Source organism: Malania oleifera, chromosome 7 (genome assembly GCF_029873635.1).
Source record: "Malania oleifera isolate guangnan ecotype guangnan chromosome 7, ASM2987363v1, whole genome shotgun sequence".
Classification (NCBI taxonomy): domain Eukaryota; kingdom Viridiplantae; phylum Streptophyta; class Magnoliopsida; order Santalales; family Ximeniaceae; genus Malania; species Malania oleifera.
Genome location: NC_080423.1, coordinates 58,711,117 through 58,733,694, shown reverse-complemented (window position 1 = coordinate 58,733,694; position 22,578 = coordinate 58,711,117). Strand labels below are relative to the sequence as shown.

The 22,578-nt window shown below is 37.2% G+C and overlaps 1 protein-coding gene across 1 annotated transcript; it reads right to left on the bottom strand.

Moving 5' to 3' along the window:
• Positions 1–398: 398 nt before the first annotated feature.
• Positions 399–20,744, bottom strand: LOC131160852 (small RNA 2'-O-methyltransferase-like). Its single transcript, XM_058116732.1, has 14 exons — positions 20,479–20,744; positions 15,942–16,038; positions 14,822–15,118; positions 14,647–14,723; positions 14,451–14,529; positions 7,116–8,106; positions 6,330–6,478; positions 6,135–6,251; positions 5,434–5,693; positions 3,337–3,391; positions 2,993–3,047; positions 2,659–2,713; positions 2,384–2,438; positions 399–428 (listed from the first exon to the last, which is right to left on the bottom strand). Exons 1-14 carry the CDS (start codon positions 20,742–20,744, stop codon positions 399–401), a joined length of 2,583 nt encoding a protein of 860 aa, XP_057972715.1.
• Positions 20,745–22,578: the final 1,834 nt, after the last annotated feature.

The window sequence follows — 22,578 nt, the reverse complement described above, 5'->3', positions numbered from 1 at the left end:
AAGCTCAATTTTGGGTATTTTAATAAAAAGTCAAACTTGAATACGATGATGTTTGACTCATTTCGGCTCGTGATTTTAAGCGCAACTTGGTTACGCTTGTTTGATAAGCTTGGATATGAGCATTTACGTCCTTGTTTAGTGATGTTGAATCAGACTCGACAAACTAGAATTGACTTAAAAATAAGGATTATCTATGAGTACACTTGTTCATCTCAAACTCTATAACTTGAAATATATGTGATAGGGCTAGTCCGTATGGTTAATTTTATTTTTAAAATTTTCCATTTCTTTTTTTGTCTTGAGCAAAATGATTCAAACTAGCTTTAAAATTTGTATAAAAGAAAAATTATGCATTGGGTATGGTTTTGATGTAGGTTTTGGTTGAACATTTAATTTTCCTAAAGCCATTGCGAGAAAACTTGCTTATCCTACAATCAGAAAGAAATATAGGAAAAGTACAAAATTTAAAGTCTTGATTTGAAATTTGTTTGTTCGATGCAAGGTCTTAAATTTCTAAAATTTCAAAGTTCAATCCAGTAAGAGCTCATTTATTATATAAAGAGTGATTTTAAGCTCAATTTTGGAGCTTGTACGATAATGACATTCAACTCATTTCGACTCATGAGCTACTCAATTACAAGTTTAGTTAGGCTTTTTTCATAGGCTTGGATATGCTCATTTTTGAATTAGACTCAAGAAGCTACAACTGACTTAAAAATAGAGATTGTTAATGAGTAGGCTAGCTTATCTCAAACTCAATAACAGGTATGACAGACAATAACCACCATTTGAAATTTCCACACAGAAACGAATGGATTTCATCTTGTTTCCAATGCTTTACAAAATGTTATTTGCAGACAAAAGCAGAGTGAAGATCCCCAACAAACCCTAAAATGAGATCTCATGGTATAACAGAAACAAGTGCCACAGGGACTCGAGAGATGACCCAAACTCAAAAAGTCTCAATCATGTTCTTCATGCAACAGGCAGAAATATGGACAATAAACCCCAAGAAACCAAAAAAAAAAAAAACATGCATTTTCCTCTGCTGCTTCATCTCTTGTGAACAACCGCATCTTCATCTGTAAAAGTCATCAACCACCAAACTTGGTTTACTGGTCACATAAACAAGCACTTATTTCCAGAACACAAGTTATGGAACAGCCCCCAGTGGTAATAATAGAGAGTTTGGCTAAATTTTGAGACTCACCTTGGGTTCCATCCTATGTAGGGCTACTTATGCCCTACCATCGTTATGTGCCTTGTTGTTGGCTCGCACCTCTTCGGGCGTTGCCCAGCATTTTCCGCAAATTGAGCACAACCATGGATGTTGGCACCGACTATAATTGCTCTCGTATTTGGGCTTGGGTACCCTTTTACCACCTTTGGCGGTCTTTTTTGTTTCACCACCTAGCATATTCTGCGCAAAATCAACTTTATTATCTATATATTTTGTTTTTATTTATTTATTTATTTATAAATTTATTTAATTATTATTTTAGATGCAATACTTTTAAGATGTTAAATATGGGGGGAAAAAGAACACGCAAAGAACATTAAAAAAATTTATGCATTTCTTAAAATTCGCATCTAGGTCAGCGCGCAAGGTTTCACATCTGTTATTCCATATTTCTTACTGCTTCTCTCATGATCTATACTCGAAACTTGTCATATGAAATTTTTAATAACTATTTTTTTCACTTTCTTGGACAATAATTGGGGGCTTTATTGACATTGACCGACCATACACATGGAGCAAGTCTCCTTACATCAGTACCTAAACAAAACACCAATGGGAGAGAACATTTAGCATATAGAAAAACTAATTTTCAAGAAATAAAATATTTTCAATAAAATCTTTGGTAAATGTATGGTTTTATTCTTATAGCAAACTAAACCAAAACTTACTAAATGTGGATTTTCTTGTGTGTTAAGCTCACATTTGAGAAATGAGTTTTTTGTTTTAAAGGTTGGCAGTTAAAAAAAAATTTGCGGTGCACTATTTAATAATTGTTTGCTTGTACAACCAGCTTCATAATAGAGTTCAAAGCCATAAATAGATATGTCTCCTAGAAGGCTTTTTTAGGAAATAAATAGCTTCATAAAATGATCCAAACCAACTTTAAACCTTGATCGTACACACTTCATTGAAATATTTTTAAATAAATACAATATCCAATAATATATATAATGTCGAAAAATAATATTGTGTGTGTGTATATATATATATATATATATATATATATGTATGTATGTATATGTAATATGTATGTACGTTTGTGTGTGTGTGTGTGTGTTCAAATAGAATCATATATGGATTTTACTATTACTATGAACTGGCTGCGAATTTGCGAGCATAATATACATGTACTGTGAATTTTACCTGATCCGCCGGAGGTGCCTCTGCTTCTTGATCTTCTGCCTCTGCTTCTTCGCTCCTACACGGACAAATAAATAAATAAGAAGTCAGACATGAGAGAGAGTCAGCACTGTCCGCCAGACTTCTTGATATTCCAGCAAAGAGAAAGAGAGTCCGCACTGTGAATTTTACTATTGTGTGTGTGTGTGTGTGTTCAAATAGAATCATATATGGATTTTACTATTGCTATGAACTGGCTACGAATTTGCAAGCATAATAAACATGTATGTGAATTTTACCTGATCCACCGAAGGTGCCTCTGCTTCTTGATCTTCCGCTTTTGCTTCTTCACTCCTACATAGACAAATAAATAAACAAGAAGTCAGACATGAGAGAGAGAGAGAGAGAGAGAGAGAGAGAGAGAGAGAGAGAGAGAGAGAGAGAGAGAGAGAGAGAGTCGGCACTGTCCGCCGAACTTCTTGATATTCCGGCAGAGAGAGAGAAAGTCCGCACTGTGAATTTTACTATTGTGTGTGTGTGTGTGTGTTCAAATAGAATCATATATGGATTTTACTATTGCTATGAACTGGCTACGAATTTGCGGGCATAATAAACATGTACTGTGAATTTTACCTGATTCGCCGGAGGTGCCTCTGCTTCTTGATCTTCCGCCTCTGCTTCTTCGCTCCTACACAGACAAATAAATAAACAAGAAGTCAGACATGAGAGAGAGAGAGAGAGAGAGAGAGAGAGAGAGAGAGAGAGAGAGAGAGAGAGAGAGAGAGAGAGAGAGAGAGAGAGAGTCAGCACTGTATGCCGGACTTCTTGATATTCCGATAGAGAGAGAGAAACTCCGCACTGTGAATTTTACTATTGTGTGTGTGTGTGTGTTCAAATAGAATCATATATGGATTTTACTATTGCTATGAACTGGCTACAAATTTGCGGGCATAATAAACATGTACTGCGAATTTTACCTGATCCGCTGGAGGTGCCTCTGCTTCTTGATCTTCCGCCTCTGCTTCTTCGCTCCTACAGACAAATAAATAAACAAGAAGTCAGACATGAGAGAGAGAGAGAGTCCGCACTGTCTGCTAGACTTCTTGATATTCAGACACAGAGAGAGAGAGTCCGCACTGTCTGTCCGCCGAACTACTTGATATTCCGGCAGAGAGAGAGAGAGAGAGAGAGAGAGAGAGAGAGAGAGAGAGAGAAAGAAAGAGACCGCACTGTAAGGCCTCACAAGGGAAGGATCCGCTGGACTTCTTGATATTCCAGCAGAGAGAGAGAGAGAGAGAGAGAGAGAGGTTCCTTGAATAAAAGCGGGAAAAGGAAATGGAAATGAATGTATTTTTTTCTTTTTATATGTGTATTTTTTTTTCTATTTCTCATTTATATTTTAGAATATTACAAGTTGTTAGACCTTATTTCAATAAAAAAAAAATTTTACCAGATGATATAATTTTGTATTAACAAGTCGCAAGTCTAATTATTTTTCATCTTTTTTTTTTATTTTAATTTGAAGTATATGTTAACAGCTTCTGTGCGCGCACGCACACACAAAAATAATTTTTTGTAATTATTTGATCCTGTGTTGCAGTTTCTAACAATTAGTTTCATTTTTTCATGTGGTAATGGAGCTTGAATTACTCAAACTAGAGCCCTAATTTTGTTATGAGTGGGTTTTGAAAATTAAATAAAAAAAAATTTGTATTGAGTTCCACATCTTTTAACAAAACTATAGGCTCCTTTAATTCTGAAAAATATTTTTTTTCTATTTTATTTGCTATAAATAATTACAAAAAATTTAGCTAATTTTTAAATTTTATAGCATTTGAATAAAACAAAGGAAAGATAATGTAAAAAAATTTAACCTTATTTTCTTTCGAAAAGTTATTTTATATTCCATTTCTAATTTTCAAATGATACAAAAAATGTCATATTGTTTTCCAATTTTCTAAATTTATATAAGAAAATTTAAAACATCTTTTATTATTTTCTAAATTTTTTATTTACTACTTTGTATTTAGATCCTGGAGACTTGACTTTGATTTGTGTTTATGTATTGACTTCTTCCAAATTTACATAAATCCAAACTCAAACTCAAAAATTCATGATCCCAAATATTACATAATTTCAAATTCAAACTCGAAAATTTCTGATCCCAAATACTTTGAGAAGTTATCTTTTTTGTTATTATTAAAGAATATACAAAAAAATAAAATCTATTTTGCACATCTAAACACTAATCTAGCGTTAGGATGATGCCCATTCTCTCACCCAAAAATCAAAAGACAGTTTCGAATCCCAAATTTGGGATTTGTCACTGATGAATACAAGGTTTTTGGGAAAATCAAAAGTCCATTTTTTTCATTTTTTTTTAAAAATAAAATCCAAAAATGTCGATGTCAATAGGTTAAATTATATGCAAACAATATCGAGGCGAGGAATGTTTCCAAATCTATTTCTAGCCAAACTCCCATCAATTTCCATAAAACATTTTGCTATGATGATCGCTTTGGCATCATGTAAGGCTTGGGCCCCTTTTCCCCCAATTTCCATTTTTAAAAAATAATATAAAAAAAACATATTTTTATGCAATTAGAATGTTTGGGACAGGAATTTCAAACCTTAAATTTGAATGAATAAACTTGGATAACTTTAATACAATTTTACATTATATATTATCCAAATCCAAGGACTCCTCAAACATAGTATTAGTGTACACTCACCGTAATTTGATAAAAAAACAAAGACCTTCCTGAAATTTCAAAAATACTAGAGTTCCCCCAAAATTGAAACTTCCATTCAAAAATTCAAGATCTTGGAAGCCTTGAAACTGTAATCCAAATTGAAATTTTAAAGCATTCTACCAAGTTTGATTGCACAGCGCATGGACACGCTCAGCACAAATGATAGCATAAACCATGCACTTGTATAACTGAAAGATTCATAGTAATTTGATAAAATTCTACATTCCTACACTAATGGAATGTCCCAAAATATGTAATTCACATACACTTCCACACGCACGTATAGGAAATGCTTTAAAATATGTTAATACATAGAAATACTCTATAGAATAAATCAGAATGAAAGCAAGAAATGTGCAATCAAAGTGGGGCGGGAGAGCAAGGAGAAAACCATTAAATGCATCACCTAACAATCCTCTAAGAGTTCTGGCACTAAATAGAAAACCAAGTACCTCCAAGCAAGTGCCAATATCAAATCTAGAATCGACATCTGTGATGGATCGCTCATATAAAAATGCAGATCCGATTCTTGTATTTGGCAATTCCGCATCTGAATCTGAACTTAATTTTGAATGCAGAATCTGCACTATGAACAAGAGATGTAGAGCAAAGACAAGTTTTGTAACAGTGACTCAAAGGTGCAAGAGATGTAAAACCGACAAAACACTGGTGCCCGCACTTCTTCATTTTTTGGGATAAAAGGATTTATTAAATAGGGAAAGAAAAAAAAAATGCAACAGAATATCCTCTTAGAAAAACTGATAAACAACAAAAGAAACAAAAAAAAAGAACTTAGGAAGTACAGCCCAATAATCTTTCAGCAAATTAGTCAAGGAGATTATAGAATAAAGCTGGACTCCCTAAACATGCCATTGTCATATACCATCTACTCCTCAAAGCTATACAGAGCGAAATCAGAGGGACGGAATTAAAAAAAAGTTCTTCATTTTTATTTTTATTTTTTAGGAAAAGAATTTGGGGGGTGGGGACGAGTCAACTTGGTAGATATCAATGTTTCTAACCTTTGCTGCACGGATAAGACTCTTCTGCGAAATATCAACACCAACAATTTTCTCTAGTGCAGTGGGATAATCTAACAAAGAACCCAACAAACTTCCAGAGCCACATCCGAAGTCAATCTGCAACAGACAACAAAATTCAATCTCCATTACTTGCTTTTACTCACAATTATCGGATGACAATTGGCAAGCATATACCAATGTAGTAGCAGAAGATTCTTTAATGTGCCGTAATGCATACTCCACTTGTTGCTTTGAAAGTGGAGGGTTGAAGAAAGCTTGCTCCATTCTATCCTCCAAGGGTTCTGTTACCTTTAACAAAATTATGGAGAACTCCAAGCAGCACACTTCTGTTAGAAGTATACGAGTGCAATGCACAGCCAGTCAGGACAAGTGAGAGAAAATTGAAAATAAGAAAAGTCTAAGGCAAAATAATGTACTTACTCAGGATTCATTCCCTTCTATAAAAATCACTTTTCAGCTAACATTTGACTACAAAGGGCCACAGCATACAAAAATTACATTCATAAATTTTTCATAATGAAGGGGAGCTTAAGCGCAATGGTAAGGTTGTCGCTGTGTGACCTGGAGGTCACGGGTTAGAGGTGTGGAAACAGCCTCTTGCAAAAATGCAATGTAAGGCTGCGTACTATAGACCCATTGTGGTCTGCCCCTTCCCCGGACCCCGCATATGCGGGAGCTTTGTGCACTGGGCTGCCATTTTTTAAAATTTTTCATAATGACCTGTGGTCTACTTCGACGGAAATATTTTCCATGAAAACTCAGAAGTAAATTGATTTCAATCAGTTTCTTAGCAACATGCAGAGAAATAAACTATGCAAGCTGTTCCTATTTATGACGATTATTTTCGCAATTTAGATAGACATGGACGCTGTTCCTATTTATAACCATCATAGAAGCAATTAGACAGACATAGTCATCAAAGAAATTTTAGTCAATTTATTTCCTATAGAAAACACTCACTTGAAGATAACAGTGAGAGGGTTTTTGCTGAATCACCAGCTGCCGCCAAAATAAACTCTTCTGGACACAATTCTGTATGCAAACAAGCACACTGACCCTTAGACAACTGTATCACTCCAGCTTCAAGCTGGGGAATCACTGCTCCAGTTCCTATTTCGAACTCAAAATCATCATTACTTTCAAGTAGTTCTTTTGCATTCTCCCCTTTTCTAACCAAAGATATGGTATAATTTATGCATACTAACGACCCGCTAGATGGAGAGACACCAGAATCTTGACCTTCTATGTTTAAAAGGCCTACTCCAACTCCTTGCTCAATGCATGGTTGATTAAAGCAGTCTGAATCCAGTGATCTGATTTCTTCGGTGACAGTTCTCTGCCAAACATTATGAACCGACGGACATAATGCAAACTCCTTAAAAAAATTTTGACGATTAAATCGTATATTGAGGGCATATCCAGAAGATGTCAACTTCTCTAATGGCATATCTGGTTCCTTAAAAAATGTATTCAACCATGAGAGAAGCTTCAAAGCAGTACTCTGGACAGTATCAGCCTGCTTCTTATAAGAATCTTTTGACAAACAGTGTACAATCAAATTTTGGCACTTGGAATAAATTTTTACTTCAAATTTAAACGTGGATCCAGGCGCCACTAGTTCCCTGTCACTAGCAGCAACACCATTTCCATTTGCATATTCTGTTCCTTCTTTACCTGGCTCTTCAACCTTCAATCTCCTGCATGATCCCAGAGAGTCCACTAATGATTTCAAAGGATTATTGATGGGAGAGAAGACAGGTTCTGACAAGTGGTGCTGACGGCAGAATGTACAGAGGAGATCCCTTGGAGAAGAGCCCCTCCAGTTTGTTCGTGTAGTAAATGCTACGGGCAAATCGGCTGCAAGTATTGCCTCTCTAGACAACTTGTAAACTCCACTAGGCATCTTATTTATAAGCATCCTGTGAAGGAAGTTCTTATAAAAATATAATACCTTAATTTTGCACCATTATCTAAAATATTAGACAACTGCATTATTTCTGCTATGGAGGTGTGTCACATTACCATTATAGAGTAAAAAATAAGAAAATCTTCAAAATGATTAAGCTGCATAAACTAACAAATGCACTATAGATGTATACTCTTTTTTTTTTTTTTTTCTTTTATCAGCAAATTTCATTAAAGGACATCAAGGGGATGCCACCCAAGCACAAACAGCAAGGGAAGCGCCTGCACTGCAGGGTGTCAAAAAAACAAAGAATTACAAAACAGTCGACTGAAAGCAATCCACTCTGCCATCTAATAATGGTAGTAATGCATATTCAATGGTCTTTAATAACATGCAAGGGCCTGGCCAATTGTCATGGCCGAACACTTCACACTTTGTGAAAGGCCGTGTGGCACTAGTTATAACACACTAGCTTAACTAGATTTGTTACCACATCAAATCTCTTATTATTTTATCAATCCCTGTAGCAACCCCCACAAGAATCCTAAAAATAGAAAGAAAATGCAATCGGATACTAGAAAGGCAAGTCTGAATGAGAGTAATTCTACCCCCAAGGGAAAAAAGAGCAACCTTCCACCCATCAAAACACTTAGACAACCTCTCCACTACTGGATCCCAAAAGCTCACAAATCTAGGATTACCCCCCCAAAGGAACCCTTAAGACAATGGCCACTCCAACACATCACAACCGCCTTTGAAGACAGCTCCATTATAGGCTTATCATACACATTAATAGCCGCAATACCAGTCTTCCCCATGTTAATCTTAAGCCCATGAACCCTCTCAAAAATATAGAAAAAACCCAAAATATTCAAAAAAAAAAAAGTGGTCTCTAGAAAGAATATAGTATCATTAGCAAACTAAAGGTGCTAATGGATTAGCCACATCCATCCCCACATCTAGCCCTTTCACTAAACCTCAATCCATTGCCCTATCAACAAACCTACTCAAGAACATCAGCCACTAAACAAACAAAAGCGAGGAAAGAAGGTCACCTTGCCTTATCCCCATCGAAGCCCTAAAGCAAGATTTCAGCTCACCATACACTAAAACCGAATAGTTCATGCATGTTAGATACGCAACATCTTATCCATTGATGCTATCTCACTCCACTTCCTCATAAAAATCTTATCCAAAAAATTCCAACTCACAGAACCATAAGCCCGTTCTTTCTTCTCTGAATATCAACAACAACCTCATTAGCTCCCCCCTATGAACACACTTTGAGCCTTAGTTACAATTATATTTTATAACCATGTTCTTGTGGTGAACATGATGAGGCAAATGCACAAGCGAAAAGGAGTTACTTAGGCCTACTGTGACAAGATATGCAACAACCTTTATCACACTTCATTCAATACACCATCACAAGAACAAATTTTGATGTTTACTTCTAAATATTGTGATAATAGTAAATGGGCAAATGAGGCAGCCAGCAAAAGAGCAGCTAGCATTGTTTTTATGCCAATATTTGATCCTTTTGGACTACTATTGTTTATGCCCTTAAATTGACAGGCCCAGCCGTTGTCAACCCTGATTGGTTGATGGGGAAAAGAATCCTACAATGGCTTTATGAAACTATGGATAGGGATAAGGAAGCCATACCAAGGACTTTCAACAAGAGAGAGAGAGGGAAAATTCAAAAAAGCATTTGAAATTGATATAATGTGGGGATTGCAACTTTATAACCTTTGCAAGCAGTCGCACACATCTTGAACCTAGAATTTATTATTCTAACCCCAACATTGAACATGATGTCAACCTTTATCACCGAGATGCTAGAAAATCACGATTTTAGAATATAAAGTATGACTTTAAACAGCACATGTGTGGCATGAATATTATTTTATGTGAAATGTAATATGACAAGAACAATTTTACGAGCAAAGCATGTTTTTTAGGTATTATAAAAAGATGAGTTATGTTGTGATGATTTTGACGAATATATGATAAATGATTTATTTTTAAAATGTATATACCTGAAATGATTCTAGCGCGAGGCCATGAATTTATGTTATCGGCACGAGGTCGTATTTATGTTTTCGGCACGAGGCCATATTTATGTTTTGGCGAGAGGCCATATTTATGATTTTGGCGTGAGGCCGTATTTATGCAAATGATTGGCACGAGGCCGCTATTATATCATGTATTATATATTGTCAGAATTGGGATGTTAGTTTAGTTCAGTTTCAGGAGCTCAGTACCGTAGCTATATGTAGATCAGATATTTACGTTCAGATTAGTACTAACCATCCCACGAGGGGATGAGAGATGGATAGTCGATGTGACTTTCAGTAGAGTGTGGACGTCCACCTGGCAGTCTGGACCAGGGTGTGGCCAGCCCATCGTACTTACAGACATATTTGACTCGGCAGTGGTTAGCCAGCCATTGTCGGGTCCCGCCTTCAGGCTGCACAACCCGTCATGGGGGGTAATACATGACACCAGCTGGCTATTCATCTTGAGTATATTTTCAGCATTATCAGTATAACAGATGTTTACATGAGATACAATTTACCAGCTATTATGAAATCATATGATTATTTAGTATGTTATGTTAAATGTCTATAGATATATGAAATGTACTGTATATGTATAATTACATTAAATATTCATGTTGCCACACAACTGTATTTAGTTTATTTTCCCTTACTGAGAAGTGTCTCACCCCCGAATATTAAATGATTTTCAGTAAAATCAGAGGGACCGGCGGGTCAGGGCCGCCGTTAAGTGGGTTTAGCATCCTTACTATAAGGGTAAGCATTGAACTAGGATCAGGAGATTTTTGTTGTATGATCCTAGTGTTATTTTGACTTATTTTTTGGAAAATTGTAGATAAATACAGTATTTTGGAAATGTGAATAACTCTGGTATTATGTTTCATGGTTGGATGATTGAGATTTTATTTTACTGTTGCTTAGGCTTCCGCTGTGATTCACAGGTGTCCCCGTTACTCACTGGTTCAGGTTGACTTTTCCACTTACTATGTTATATTTTAGATTAAGAAATTGAGGTCGCTACATCCTACACTATATGAAAAGATTAAAGCCGCTCAGGGGGATGACCCAGAATTAGTAGAGGTAATAGTCAGAATACAGGATGGTCAATAAGAGGAATTCAGCATTTCTGATGACAAGACTCTGAGGTTTCACACCAAATTGTGTGTGCCTGCGGATGATGATGTTAGGAGAATGATTTTAGAGGAGGCTCATAGATCTCTATACACAGTTCATCATAACAGTACTAAAATGTACAGGGATCTATGAAAGTATTTCTAGTGGAGTGGCATGAAGAGGGAGGCTTTAGAATTTGTGCAGCAGTGTTTGACGTGCCAGTAGGTAGGGCAGTTGCAACCACTTTACATCCCTGACTGGAAATGGGATTACATATCCATGGACTTTGTTACTGGGCTATCGTCGGCATTGCATGGTCAGAATGCCATCTAGGTAGTTGTTGATCGACTGACGAAAACATCCCACTTTTTACCTATTAAAGTTAGCTACCCTATAAACATATTGGCAGAGATCTATATTCAGGAGATTGTTCGATCCCATGGAGTGCCAATATCTATAGTCTCGGACCGTGACCCATGTTTTACATCACAGTTTTGGAAGAGCATGTAGGAGGCTTTGGGGTCTCAGTTAGAATTCAGCACCACTTTCCATCCTTAGACAGACGGTCAGACAGAGAGAACGATTCAGGTACTTAAGGATATGTTGCGAGTGTGTGTATTGGACTTTGGGGGCAGTTGGACCCAGTATTTGCCGCTGGTTGAATTTGCTTACAATAATAGCTATCAAGCCAACATTGGCATGACACCTTATGAGACACTTTATGGTAGGAGGTGTCATTCTCCTTTATATTGGGATGAATTAGGTGAAAGGCGAGTTTTGGGGCCAGAGATAGTGTAGCAGGCATACGATAAAGTTCGATTTATTCGAGATAGAATTAGTGCAACACAGAGTCGACAGAAAAGCTACGCAGATACTCGCATATGGGAATTGGAATTTAAAGTCGGTGACCATGTATTTTTGAAAATAGAACGACCGAAGGGAATCATGAGGTTGGGAAGAAGGGAAAGTTGAGCCCTAAGTTTGTTGGTCGATTCGAGATACTTGAGAAGGTTGAGCCAATTGCCTATCGACTAGCTTTACCCGTCTTGTTTAAAATACATGACTTATTTCATGTTTCTATGTTAAGGAAATACGTCCCAGATCCTTCCCATATTATCAGTTACACAAAATTAGAGTTTAGTGATGCTCTAGCATATGAGGAAGCTCCAGTGCAAATCTTAGATAGAAAAGAACAGGAATTGCGCAGTAAGAAGATGCCACTAGTAAAAGTCCTGTGGAGGAATCACGCGGTGGAGGAAGCTTCTTGGGAGCTTGAAGAGGAAATCAGACAGAAATACTCACACATGTTTAGTTGGATACAGTAGATATATGTAAGTTTAAATAATGACAGTTTTAATTTCGTTTATACGGTGTATTTGTAATTTAGAATATAGGATAGGTAGTGTTTTTAGTTTTGAGAGAATTTTCTTTTATGGGTATAATTGTAATCTCCCAAAACTGCTTATGTAACCACGGTATTCCTCGACCACAAGTGAGGGTAAGTAATAAAATAAGTAGGTCGTTTTCTTTAAGGGATGGTAAATCGCTCAAATAGTAAATTTCAAGGACGAAATTTTTATAAAGAGGGGAGAATGTAGAGACCCGAAGAATTATGGTATTTAAATAATAAAATAAGGAGAAAAAAAAAGAATTGTAAAGGGGGTCACAGCAGGCCACGTCGATGAACGCAAAGTGTTCGTCGACGAAGTGGCTTATTGGGATCATCGACTGGGACACGTGTCTCATCGACAATGAGTTACCGAAAAGGCTATTTTAGAGCCTAAAATTCGTCGACGAAGGTTATGAGTTTGTTGACAAACTCCCTCCTTGACCTCGTTGACGAAGTGACGCGTCTCATCGACGAAGGTAGGTGTATAAGTATGCCAAAATCGGATTTTCAGCGCAAAAATCTTCATGCAGCCCTCTCTCTCCCTCTAACTTCGTCCTCTTCAGCTTCTCTCTAGTTTTTTGGCCTCGTTATTCACCAGATCAATGATCTAAAGCCGCCACGTTACTCGTGGGAAGATTCTCTTCAAATCTGCTGGAGTAATCTGTTGGTTAGGCCAACTTGAGAACCATCTCAGAACCAGGGTGAGTGGATTATTTGAGCATTTTTAGTATTACCCAATTCATTTGAAGTCAGATTCTGCATTATATGTGAAAATATTGGGATTTTGTGAAGTAAAATTAAAATATTATGTTTTCAGGAATAGGGTGTTTTGGGACCCTGCGGACAAGGGTTGAGGACCCCAATGGGTGATATTTCAGGAAAGAGCAGCTAACATTGTTTTTATGCCAATATTTGTTCCTTTTGGACTACTATTGTTTATGCCCTTAAATTGACAGGCCCAACTGTTTGTCAACTCTATTGCATTGCAAGGTAAGTGTCATCCAATGAATTGCAATATAAAATTTCAAATGAGTTGACAACTCAAACAACCACTCAAGGCCCCTTTGGAATTGATATGACTCTGAGACAAAGGAAGACAAGCACCACAAACATTAGCCATTTAGCCACTTTGGATTCAGTTAGTATACATGTGTTTTTACTCCCTCTTTCCTTTTAAATTTTTAGCTACATGGGTGGCAGCCATTCATTCAAAATTTATTTAGTTAACCATAGATTGGTGGACCTTATTTGGATCACCAACTCCAAACTTGCAAAAGTTCACTATGAGAATTCTTAGCCTCACATGCGGTGCTATTGGCTGCAGAACAAATTCGAGCAAACTCCAATATGTGAGACACTAGGATATCATGGACTAAATAACCTAGAATATTAGGTTTATTACTATTTTTAAAATCATTTTATTTAATATGGTTCTTTTTTTTACTTCAAGAAGCTTCATAGCAAAAAGAGGAATAGGCTAGCCAAACAGTTCTGGTGTTTTTGAAATTTACTCAAACATTGAGGAACAGGAATGACATCATTGATCCCATCCTTCTACAGGATATTAATGATTCTAATCAGTGGTTGATTGGTAGAGTGGATGTAGATTCGGATGAGGACAATAAATGCATGTTTGAATATGATTCTTTGATATGGGGTTCTGTTGCTAGAGCTGCTGGAGTAAATGAGACCCCCCTCCCACTAGATCAAGAGCAAGTGTGAACAACTCATCCTTGTCTTCTACAGAATAAAAAAGCTTCATCTACCACTGCTAGGGCCGTAATATTGGAACTTATAGATGAGGATGAGAACCAACAGGTACAGACCTTTGACATAGCTGAATTTCTATCAACCAGAGGCATTTCAAACCCAACTGTATCCATCTTGCCATTATTTGAGCCCTTGCTATATCAAAAATCCACCTGATCAACAGTCACATCCCTTTCCCGCCCCTTGCAAGTAATCCTCATCCTTATGCAACTTACCCCCTTCCCCTCTTGAACAAATTCTAAAAATAGTCACTCAGACTGGCAACTCTCGCCAGAGAGGAGGCATTCAATGAACCACAAACTTTCACCATGTCTGCTGGTGCAGTCTCCCTGCAGCAAACGCAGCCCACTGATTTCATAACATGTGCCTCTTCCCCATTGTTATCTGATGAGTAGTTGACTGGGTCTTAAAACCAGCCTCCTCCAACTTTCCGTGTCATGTTGGGCTGCTGTAAAAACCAACACTGCTGGGTCATGAAACTAGCCTGTTCACTAAAGATTTCAGATGAAACAATGAACCCAGGTAATCTTGCAGCAGCTTTCATGATAAGTTGTACAGCCAACAAGGGATTAGCCTCCACCATAGGATCAATGGATTTGCATAAACTACAAAGTTTTGCATCATAGATGGCCATAACAGAAACAGGGATTGAACCACTAAGGTCACCCTCTCTCTGCAAAACTGCTCTAAAGTGACCGCTCAGTGAGTGCAGAGTGGAAAGTAACTTCACCAGTAACACAAAAGACAGAAAAGGTCTGAATGAGCACAGATTTAGTGACAGGGGGCAAGGCTATAAGCATACCGTAAATTGTAATGTGCAAACAAAATGATGTAGAAAATGTCTTTAGATATGAAGTAACAGCTCTTAAGTGACTACTCAGCAAGTGAGAAGTAGAAATTAACTTCCCAATGACACAAAAATGCATCAGAAAAGGTCAGAATGAGCACAAATTTAAAAGCAGGTGATAAGAAAATAAGCATTAAGTAATTAAAAAAATGTTGTTCAAACAAACAGATGGAAAATGCTCAGAAAACATATGAAGTAACACACGCACACACCAACACATACACATACAGCAATGCCCACTAACAACTAGCTCTTACCCAAGTTTGATGATATCTTTTCTTGTAAGGTCCATACAGAGTTAAGAAAAATAATTTCAACAAGTGGGTTGAAAACTCATGTTACTCCTTGCGTATTGTATTTGGGCCCGATTGAGTTAGAAAAGGAGCTTTTTTTATTTTCTTTTAAGTGCATGAATCAATAACAAGGCCAAAAAAGTAGAGAACTGAGATTTGTGTTGGGTGTCCCTCCTTGTGGAGCCCTTGGCTTGAAAGTTGCACCATTATTTATTGCTGTTGTTGGCTTCCCATAAAGGAAAACAGTGCAGCATGTTTTTTGTTTTTGGGCTCCAAGGCTTCACGCACAGTAAGAGTTGCTGCCCCTTCATCTCCTTTTTGTTTTATCTGCATTTTCTTGCTTGCTGCCATTTTTTGGACTCTCGGTTTTTTCATCACTAGCTCCCAACGCCTGCAGCAGCCAACACCTGCAGCCAGCACCTACTGCACGCCCACCCACCAGCGCTGGTCATCTTCTCCAGTGCAGCTACCTGCTGCTGCTTCTTCTTGTTCGTGTGTCTCCAGCTGCATAGTATTTACAGCATATTGGGTTTTCTTTTATTGTGGTCTTTTGGTTGGTTCTTTGGAGTTTTGTTCAGAATATTTGGTGAGACATTTCCATCTTGCTACATTTATTTATACACTCTTGTGTATTTGTAAGGCTTGTGCCTTTTGTATCCACTTTGTACAACATATTTGGTGATAGTGGATTTGGACCGCCATACCCCGTGGACGTACCTCAACATTTGAGGGAACCACGTTAAATTTCTTGTGTCTCAATTTTTATTGTTTGCATTACTCCATTGATTTACTTGTGGGAATTAGTTCATATATAATATTTTCCCAACAAGTGGTATCAGAGCCGTGTTATTTGTACGCATTAAATTTGTGTAAATCATGGATGGTAATGTTGGCCGTATGATTAGCTTCAATGGAAGCAATTGGGTAACTTGGAAAACAAAAATGCAAGATCTTTTATTTTGCAAAGATTTGGATGGGCCTATTGAGGGTGATAGCCGAAAGCCTAAAGACATGAGTGATGATGAGTGGAATAGGCTTAATAGGAAAACCGTTGGTGTTATTCGGCAATGGATTGATGATAGTGTTTTTTTATCATGTTTCTACTGAAACTTCGGCACATGAATTGTGGAAAAAATTAGAGGGTCTTTATGATAGAAAATCGGCTACAAATAAAGCCTTTCTTTTTCGAAAATTGGTGAATTTGAAATATAAAGATGGCGGTCTTATTACCGAACATTTGAATGAGATGAAAAATATTATCAATCAGCTTGCTACCATGAAAATAGTTTTTGATGATGAATTGCAGGCCTTAATGCTTCTTAGCTCTTTGCCGGAAAGTTGGGAGACTTTGGTTGTGACTGTTAGTAATTCGGCACCCAATGGAATTGTTACTATGAACCAAGTAACTAGCAGCTTGTTGAATGAAGAAATTAGAAGAAAATCAGTTGGCTCTTCTCATTCAGAGGCACTTGTGACAGAAAACCGGGGGAGAGGCAGAAGTAAAAGCAGATATTTTCACCGTAATGATAAATCAAGAGGTCGGTCCAACTCAGTTTCGAAGAAAGATATTGAGTGTCACTATTGTCATAAAAAGGGGCATATGAAGCGGGAGTGTAGAAAATTGAAATTCAAGGAGCAAAACAAAGAGAAAAATTTTGAGAAAAAGCATGAAGACACAACTTCAGTTGCATCTGATGGTGATCTTATGGTTGTTTGTGATGATAGCTGCATTAATTTGACAAGTCAAGAGACTAATTGAGTTATTGATTCCGGTGCATCATTCCATGTCACTTCTCTGGGAGATTTCTTCACTTCTTATTCCAAAGGAAATTATGGAGTTGTTCGGATTGGAAATGAAGGTCTATCAAAAATTGTTGGCATTGGAAATGTTTGTTTGGAAACAAATTTGGGATGCAAGTTGGTACTCAAAGATGTGAGACATGTACCCGATATTCGACTAAATTTGATATCTACCGGAAAGCTTGATGATGAAGGGTTTGACAATCATTTTGGTGATGGAAAATGGAAGCTCACAAAGGGTAATTTGGTGGTGGGTAAAGGCAAGAAAACCGGTACACTTTATATGATGCAAGGTAAAATTGGTAATGGTATTGTGAATGCAATTGAAAGTCACTCTTCCACCGATTTGTGGCATAAGCGGCTTGGGCACATGAGTGAAAAAGGAATGCAGTTTTTGTTCAAAAAGAAGCTCCTACCCGGGATGAAAGGTACCTCTCTTAAAGCTTGTGTTCATTGTTTGGCCGGTAAGCAACATAGAGCTCCTTTTCGTGCAAAGTTTGTTACTAAAAAATCTAATGTTTTAGATTTGATACATTCAGATGTATGTGGTCCTTTGAAAGTTAAATCTCATGGTGGTGCACTTTACTTTGTTACCTTTATTGTTGATTGTTCAAGAAAAGTTTGGGCTTACACTTTGAAGACTAAAGATCAAGTCTTAGATGTGTTTAAGCATTTTCAGGTTAAAGTTGAAAGGGAGACTGGAAAGAAGGTGAAATGTGTGCGCTCGAATAATGGTGGAGAGTACATTGGCCCATTTGATGCATATTGTTACAGCCAAGGAATTAGACATCAAAAGACTGTTAAGAAAACCCCTCAACAAAATGGTATTGCTGAAAGGATGAACCGCACTATACTGGAGAGAATGAGATGTATGCTCTCTCATGCAAAGTTGCCAAAATCATTTTGGGGTGAAGCAATGAGGACGGCGGTGGACTTGATTAATTTGTTCCCTTCAACTCCTTTACTTGGTGAAGTTCCTGAAAAAATTTGGAAAGGTAAGGATGTTACTTATGATCACTTGAAAGTGTTTGGTTGTTGTGCATTTGTTCACATTCCAAAAGATGAAAGATCCAAACTTGATGACAAGACAATGCAATGTATTTTTCTTGGCTATGGGCATGATGAATTTGGATACAAATTGTGGGATCCGGTTGACAAGAAAATTGTTAGAAGCCGAGATGTTGTATTTTTTGAAGATCAAACAATTGAAGATTTTGGCACGGTTGAGCAACCACGATCTGATGGGAATGATTTTGTTGACTTAGACTTACCTTCTCCACCTTTGGCACATGATGAAAATATGGAAGATGTTCTTCCACCTCTTGAAGATTTTGGAAATGATGAAATTCCTAATGATGTTGAAGATGAAAATGAGGAGGAGCAACAAGTTCAAGAGCAAGCTCAATTGAGACGGTCTTCAAGAGAGTCAAGACCTTCATCTAAATATCCATCAAGTGACTATGTTACTCTAACGGATCAAGGGGAACCCGAAAGCTATCAAGAAGCCATGAACCATGAAAATAAAGTTGAATGGGTGGAGGCTATGCAAGAGGAAATGAATTCCATAGTTGACAATCACACCTATGATTTGGTTAAACTTCCTCCTGGAAAGAAAGTTTTGAAAAATAAATGGGTGTTTAGGCTGAAAAATGATGGAAAGAATCTTCGGTACAAGGCTAGACTTGTGGTAAAAGGCTTTGGTCAAAAAAAGGGAATTGACTTTGATGAAATATTCTCACCGGTTGTAAAGATGTCATCTATTCGGGTTGTTCTTGGCATGGCAGCATACTTGAATTTAGAAGTTGAGCAACTAGATGTGAAAACCGCTTTCTTACATGGTGACTTGGAAAATGAAATTTAGATGGAACAACCGGAAGGCTTCAAACAAAAAGGGAAAGAGAATTTAGTGTGCAAATTAAAGAAAAGTTTGTATGGGTTGAAGCAAGCACCACGGAGATGGTACAAGAAATTTGACTCTTTCATGATTGATCATGGTTACTCAAAAACCTCTTCGGATGATTGTGTGTTTGTGAAAAAATATCCGGATGGCACTTATATTATTCTCTTACTCTATGTTGACGATATGATCATTGTAGGACAAGACTTCTCCAAGATTGACAAATTGAAGTTGGAGTTGAGCAAGTCTTTTGCTATGAAAGACTTGGGACCAGCAAAACAAATTATTGGCATGAGAATTGTTCGTGATCGTGAAAAAGGGCAAGTTTGGTTGTCTCAAGAAAGTTACATTGAAAAAGTGCTTAAGAAGTTCAATATGGATAAAGCAAACCCCTTGGTTGCCCACTTGCTAGTCACTTCAAGTTTAGTTCAAAACAAAGTCCTACAAGTGAGAAAGATAAGGAAGAGATGAAGAAAATTTCTTATGCTTCGGCCGTTGGTTCCATAATGTATGCAATGGTTTGCACAAGACCGGATTTAGCTTATGCTGTTGGAGTTGTTAGTTGGTTTCTCTCTAATCCAGGAAAGGAGCATTGGTTAGCAGTAAAATGGATTCTCCGATACCTTAGAGGCACTTCAAAGGCGTGCTTGTGTTTTGGAAATGGTAAATCTACACTTCATGGATTCACGGATGCTGACATGGCCGGTGATGTTGATTCTAGAAAATCCACTTCGGGTTATTTGATGACTTTTGCAGGGGGAGCTGTGGCATGGCAATCTAAATTACAAAAATGTGTTGCTCTATCTACTACGGAAGCCGAGTTTATTGCCATTACGGAAGCTTGCAAAGAATTGCTTTGGTTGAAGAGATTTTTGAAAGAGTTGGGGATGGAACAAGAAAGGTATGTTCTTTATTGTGATAGCCAAAGTGCAATTCACTTGAGTAAGAATTCTATCTTCCATTCAAAGTCAAAACATATTGATGTTAGATATCATTGGATTCGGGATGTGTTGGATAAGAAATTATTACATCTTGAAAAAATTCACACTGATGATAATGGTTCGGATATGATGACTAAAGCATTGTCAAGAGACAAGCATGTGAAGTGTAGAGTTTTGGCCGGATTGGTCGAGTCGTCCCCATAAGTCGGGAGGGGGAGATTTGTTGGGTGTCCCTCCTTGTGGGGCCCTTGGCTTGAAAGTTGCACCATTATTTATTGCTGTTGTTGGATTCCCATAAAGGAAAACAGTGCAGCATGTTTTTTGTTTTTGGGCTCCAAGGCCTCACGCACAGTAAGAGTTGCTGCCCCTTCATCTCCTTTTTGTTTTATCTGCATTTTCTTGCTTGCTGCCATTTTTTGGACTCTCGGTTTTTTCATCACTAGCTCCCAACGCCTGCAGCAGCCAACACCTGCAGCCAGCACCTGCTGCACGCCCACCCACCAGCGCTGGTCATCTTCTCCAGTGCAGCTACCTGCTGCTGCTTCTTCTTGTTCGTGTGTCTCCAGCTGCATAGTATTTACAGCATATTGGGTTTTCTTTTATTGTGGTCTTTTGGTTGGTTCTTTGGAGCTTTGTTCAGAATATTTGGTGAGACATTTCCATCTTGCTACATTTATTTATACACTCTTGTGTATTTGTAAGGCTTGTGCCTTTTGTATCCACTTTGTACAACATATTTGGTGATAGTGGATTTGGACCGCCATACCCCGTGGACGTACCTCAACATTTGAGGGAACCACGTTAAATTTCTTGTGTCTCAATTTTTATTGTTTGCATTACTCCATTGATTTACTTGTGGGAATTAGTTCATATATAATATTTTCCCAACAATTCGGAGGGTCAAAGTAAGTGAAAAATTGTGCAAAATAAGCACAAAAACATTTTAAATCGTTGGCCGTGCCATTATTGCAGGCAACGGTTGGCCAAGTAAGGACAGGCATGATTGGGAGGTTTTCAGGCCACATTTTCAGTCAGAAAGTAATCTGGGGGCCAAGAGGGTTAAATCAGCAGTGGTTTAGTGTTTTCCCGATGCCGGAATAGGCCGAAGTAAGGGTTTAAAGGCGGTGACGTAATCTACAGTTCCAGAAACTGACCGAAGCTTAGCAGGAGAAGGCGAATGGAGCAGAGACCCCTTCCTGCTCCCACATCACATGCACAACATGTGACTAGTTAAAGTGGTACAACTGGACCGGTCGATTGATCAAATAGACTGGTCGACCCGTCCACCCTGTTTATTTACATATTTCTTTATTTATTTAATCTACAAAAATATGTTTTCAATTTTAAAAATCAAAAAAGGATAGTTTTAAAGTACAAAAAAAATCTGAAAAAAAAAAGGGAAATATGACCCATAAAAAATTCCTCTTTGTTTTAAAACCAATTGCTTAATTTTTTGTATTTAATTAGTATTTTATTTATGTTTTTCTTTAATTTGGCTGTTTCCATTTCAAAAATATTTTGTTTTCTAATTTTCCAGAGTTTCTATTTAATAATTTTAGGGGACCTTTTTTCACATTTAAGGATTTTCTAGATTATTTTTGTTCTTTTAAAGTATTTTTTATTAAGTTTTCTTAATTTTCATTAATTTTTAACCTTTATAAATTGCTAAAAAATCATAAAAATTGGAGAAAATTCTTGAAAATACAAAAAAAAAAAAAAAAAAAAATCCAAGGAGTGGTTTGATTTTGTCTTTAGGGTTTTCCAAGTGTCTTTATTTCATTTGGATCCTAATTTGAGCATGAATGTCAAAGAATATATGAAAACCAAGCTTAGTGGCACCAGTACCCCGTTTTTGTGCATTTACCTATTTGTTAATGTAAGGATGATTAAATTTTTCCAAAATGCAGTGGAATGATATTTTTATGATGTTTGTTTGAGTTCATGATAGTTTGAATTGAACATGATATGCTTCAATGACATGTGATGTCCTTTTGCCATAATGTGAAACTATGCTTGAACCCTTCTCTGAATGTTGAATGGTTGGATGTTTGGAAATATGAAAACCCTAAAATACTTTAATGAGTCTGGTGATAGACCTTAAGGTGGTGTCTTGTGCATACTTTAGAGGATTTCGGGGTGAGGGTAATCGTCATCTTGTGCAGGGTTAACCAAATATCTAATGGAGGGAAAACATACATCAAAGCACATTCACACAATAAAATTCATCCTATAACGGAGCTCAATGTGGTGTCTTGTGCGGGTTTATCCAATGTATTAAAGGTTAATAAATGCCAAAATGAAAAAATAAAAGTCTTGATGGGTTAAATTCAAGGGTACCATTTGTTGAACAGGTGAACAGGTCCTAGAATCTTCCCTCCACATAACCACACTCCCAGACTTGGCTCT